The 5,000-nt window shown below is 57.5% G+C and overlaps 1 protein-coding gene across 1 annotated transcript in view; it reads left to right on the top strand.

Annotated features, from left to right (window-relative positions):
* Positions 1-1,862, top strand: part of si:dkey-91i10.2 (uncharacterized protein LOC555224 homolog) — a 9,141-nt gene extending 7,279 nt beyond the window's left edge. Inside the window, exons 3-5 of the mRNA XM_056411035.1 lie at positions 1-170; positions 321-907; positions 1,839-1,862. The exon at positions 1-170 is cut by the window's left edge and continues 35 nt beyond it. Coding sequence (XP_056267010.1) covers positions 1-170; positions 321-907; positions 1,839-1,862 — 781 coding nt within the window. The remainder of the gene's footprint in view (positions 171-320; positions 908-1,838) is intronic.
* The last annotated feature ends 3,138 nt before the right edge of the window (positions 1,863-5,000 follow it).

Below are 5,000 nucleotides of genomic sequence, written 5' to 3'. Positions count from 1 at the left end.
CGCCGCCTACGAGCTGGCTGAGACCGTGAAGGTGCAGCGTGAGTGCCGCCTGCGGCCTCACTACAGCGACCCCATGCCGGCCGACGCCTCCAAGCGCAAACAGCTGGAGATGAAGATCGCTGCGGCGGCACGACTCCACGGCCACCGCCGAGACCGGGACCGGGACAGTGGTGAGTTCAGCGGTACACTTCCTGTAACTGAAAATCTTCAACTGACCTTTGCACCCCGTGGTCACCTCCATACGCACGGTTCCCCCGGATGATGTTCATGAGCCTCCGTAAACCCCATGAGCGCTAACGGACCCTTCTCTCCAGCCCCAGCAGCTCTGCGCGGTCGCTCTGAGCCGCCCGGCGAGGAGCGCCAGCCGGCTCTGGGCGCGACGCGGCCCGGGCAGCACCGCTGGAGCACCATCAGCAGCCTGAGCGTGGACAGCGGCGTGGTGGGCCTCAGCGACGAGCGGGAGGAGGAGGATAGCGAACCTCGCCGCTACCGCCGGAGCCGGGGCTCCGAGGTGGAGCGGGTGGACAGCGGCATCGGCCCCGGGTTGTCCCGCACCTCCTGGAAGAGGCCGTCGGCATCCCTGCGGGCCTGGGAGGCCCAGAGACCCTGTCCGGACTGTGGACTCAGGGACGGGGCCTCCAAAGAGCGAGGCCAGCGAATGTGCGAGCGCTGCTCCAAGCTGCGCACCGAGCGCAAGGAAGCCATCCTGGAGTTCCTGAACACGGAGTCCAGCTACGGCGAGGACCTGCGCATCATCAGGGACGAGTTCTACGGCCCCATGCAGAGCGCCGGGCTGCTGGTGGCCGAGCAGCTCGCCGTAGTGTTCGGCAACGTGCACGAGCTCATCGACGTCAACGACCGCTTCACTGAACACCTGCAGAACAGCATCGACCAGGCCTTCGACCAGGTGACCACACACACAGGGGCACCACCAGGGACACCACCAGGGGTACCACCAGGGACACCACCAGGGACATCACCAAGGGCACCACCAGGGGTACCACCAGGAGCACCACCAGGGGCACCACCAGGGGAGGGGCACCACCAAGGACACCACCAGGGGCACCACCAGGGACACCACCAGGGGAGGGGCACCACCAGGGGCACCACCAGGGACACCACCAGGGGCACCACCAGGGACACCACCAGGGGTACCACTAGGGACACCACCAGGGACCCACCAGGGACATCACCAAGGGCACCACCAGGGGTACCACCAGGAGCACCACCAGGGGTACCACCAGGGACACCACCAGGGACCCACCAGGGACACCACCAGGAACACCACCAGGGACATCACCAAGGGCACCACCAGGGGTACCACCAGGGGCACCACCAGGGGAGGGGCACCACCAAGGACACCACCAGGGGCACCACCAGGGACACCACCAGGGGAGGGGCACCACCAGGGGCACCACCAGGGACACCACCTGGGAAGGGGCACCACCAGGGGCACCACCAGGGACACCACCAGGGGAGGGGCACCACCAGGGGTACCACCAGGGGAGGGGCACCACCAAGGACACCACCAGGGGCACCACCAGGGACACCACCAGGGGAGGGGCACCACCAGGGGCACCACCAGGGACACCACCTGGGAAGGGGCACCACCAGGGACACCACCAGGGGAGGGGCACCACCAGGGGTACCACCAGGGGAGGGGCACCACCAAGGACACCACCAGGGGCACCACCTGGGAAGGGGCACCACCAGGGGTACCACCAGGGACATCACCAGGGGCACCACCAGGGTCACCACCAGGGTCTCATCTGGTTAATTATGTAAAGGATCCAGCAGGAAAACTCAGCCCAGTCTTCGCAAATGGTCTCCAACCAAAGCAGATGCTAAATCTAGAGAAGTAGACGGGTAGGTAGACAGGTAGGTAGGTAGGTAGACAGGGAGGTAGATGGGTAGACAGGAAGTAGACAGGTAGGTAGACAGGAAGGTAGATGGGTGGGTAGATGGTAGGTAGACAGGAAGTTTGACAGGGAGATAGATGGGTAGACAGGAACGTAGACAGGTAGGTAGACAGGAAGGTAGACGGGTAGTTAGGTAGGTAGACAGGAAGGTACGTGCCACCATCAGCTGACGCTGAGGAAGCAGTGGACACCATCCACTCCACTGTGTCTGCTCTGCTGAATCAACAGCCTGGAGCCTTCATGACTATCACTGGTGACTTTAACCACACCACATTGGATAAAGCTCTGCCAACCTTCCATCAATACATAGACTGCCCAACAAGGAACAATAACACTCTGGACTTGTTGTATGCTAATACTAAGGATGCATACAGTGCCACTGCCCTTCCCCCCCTCGGCAGGTCTGATCATGACCTGGTCCGGCTGACACCCAGGTATGTTCCTCTGGTGAAGAGGCTGTGACCACCAGGACTGTGAGGAGGTGGTCTCTGGAGGCTAACGACGCTCTGCAGGACTGCTTCGAGTCAACGGACTGGGATGTGCTGTGTGGACTGCATGGGGAGGACATCAACAGGATGACCGACTGCATCACGGAATACATCAAGTTCTGTGAACACACCACCATCCCATCACGGACTGTGCGCTGCTTCCCCAACAACAAGCCCTGGATCACTACGCACCTGAGGGCGCTTCTTAACTTGACGAAAGCTGCTTCCAGGTCTGGAGACAGGGATGAGCTGAGGGATGTCCAGCGCAACCTAAAGGTGAAGCTCAGGAGGCAAGGACTCCTACAGGAGGAAGCTGAGGCCAAACTCCAGCTGAACAACACAAAGGAGGTGTGGTCTGGGATGAAGCAGATAACTGGCTTCAAGGTGGAGGGAGACAGCCAGGGGCTCCTGGAGAGGCCAACCAGCTCAACTGTTTCAACAGGTTCAGTTCACAGCCCCCGTCTCCTCCACATCACACCTCCCAAACACCTCCCCTCTGTCCCCTGCTGAGCTGCACATCCACCGAGCCTCGATAACAGTGGGCTCCTCCACCCTCCCTCCTCTCTCTGTGACGACTGACCAGGTGAGAAGACAGCTGGAGAAACGACACCAGCGCAGAGCTGAAGGTCCTGATGGCATCAGCCCCAGGGTCCTAAAGACCTGCGCCACCCACCTCTCTGGAGTCCTGCGACGCCTCTTCAACCTCAGCCTGAGGCTGGGAAGTCCCGTGCTGTGGAAGACGTCGTGCCTGGTCCCTGTCCCAAAGAAGTCAACACCATCTGGCCTCAACGACTACCGACCGTCGCCCTCACCTCCCATGTGATGAAGGTGTGGAGAGGCTGGTCTTGGCCCACCTCCGGCCGCAGGTGAAATCGTCGCTGGACCCTCTGCAATCTGCTTCCCAGCCTCATGTGGGAGTGGACGGCGCCATCATCTACCTGCTGCAACGAGCTCAGTCGTACCTGGATGGAACCGGTGTCTCTGTGAGAGTCACTTTCTTGACTTCTCCAGTGCATTGAACACCATCCAGCCACTGCTGCTGAGTGAGAAGCTGCGGTGGTCGGTGTCGACGGCGTCCACCATATCCTGGATCACTGACTACCTAACAGACAGACCACAGTTTGTCAGAATGGGCGTGTGCTGTCTGGAGCGGTGGTCAGTGATGTTGGAGCCCACAGGAACTGTTCTGTCTCCTTCCTCTTCACCCTGTACACCAGTGACCCAGTACAACACGGAGTCATGCCATCTGCAGAAGTACTCTGATGGTTCTGCAGTGGTCGGGTGTATTAGGGATGGACGGGAGGAGGAGTACAGGGCAGTGGTGAGTGACTTTGTAAAGTGGGCCGATGAGAACCACCTGCGGCTGAACGTGGCCAAGACCAGAGAGATGGTGGTGGACTTCAGGAGGAAGAGCTCCTCCCCCTCTGAGTGTCCTGGGAGTGGACGTGGACATGGTGGAGGAGGACCAGTACCTGGTGGAGGAGGACCAGTACCTGGTGGAGGAGGACCAGTACCTGGTGGAGGAGGACCAGTACCTGGGCGTCTCCATCGACTGAACTGGAAGGCCAACATCAACGCTGTGTACAAGAAGGGGAGGAGTCGACTCTTTTTCCTGAGGAAGCTTCGATCCTTCAACGTGTGCAGCGAGATGCTGGAGATGTTCTCCCAGTGGGCGTGGCCAGTGGGCGTGGCCAGTGTGCTGCACTTTGCCATTGTCTCCTGGGGGAGCAGCATCGGAGCCGGTGACACCAGCCGTCTAACAGACTGGTTAGGAAGGCTGGCTCCATCATCGGCTGCCAGCTGGAGCACCTGGAACAGGTGGTGGAGAGGAGGACGTTGAAGAAACTGCTGTCCATATTGGACCACCCGGACCACCCTCTCCACCTCCGACAGGGACAGAGGAGGACTTTCTCCAGACATCTCCTCACGCTGCCACAAGGACAGAGACAGGAGAACCTGCCGACGGCTATGAGGCTCTACAACAGATCACCTCTTGCCAGATCATAGTGCAATAACTACACACATTTCATTTACTTACACTACACACATACACACACTTCATTTTCATTTACACTACACACATACACACACTTTGCATTTTGCACACTGTCTATATTTAATATTTTTATATTTAATTTAATTTGTCATTAGTATTGTATTGTGTATTGTGTATGCATATATGTTGTATAGATACATATATATTTTATTTTATATTTTACTTTGTATACTTCTTGTATACATCTTTATCTTTCATCCCTGTTTTTTATATTTTATTTTTTATTCTTGTGTGTTTAGTTTATTGGTGCTGCTACTGTTGCGATAAATTTCCCCTTGGGGATTAATAAAGTACATATCTATCTATCTATCTAGATGGGTAGACAGGTAGGTAGACAGGAAGGTAGATGGGTATACAGGTAGGTAGATGGGTAGACAGGTAGGTAGACAGGAAGGTAGATGGGTAGACAGGTAGGTAGACAGGTAGTTAGACAGGTAGGTAGATGGTAGACAGGTGGGTAGACAGGTAGTTAGACAGGTAGGTAGACAGGTAGAGAAGAGGACAGGCTGGTTTAAAGGTCCTCAGTATAACAACTCA

Source organism: Pseudoliparis swirei, unplaced genomic scaffold (assembly GCF_029220125.1).
Source record: "Pseudoliparis swirei isolate HS2019 ecotype Mariana Trench unplaced genomic scaffold, NWPU_hadal_v1 hadal_43, whole genome shotgun sequence".
Taxonomy (NCBI): Eukaryota; Metazoa; Chordata; class Actinopteri; order Perciformes; family Liparidae; genus Pseudoliparis; species Pseudoliparis swirei.
This window is presented reverse-complemented; position numbering and strand designations above follow the sequence as displayed.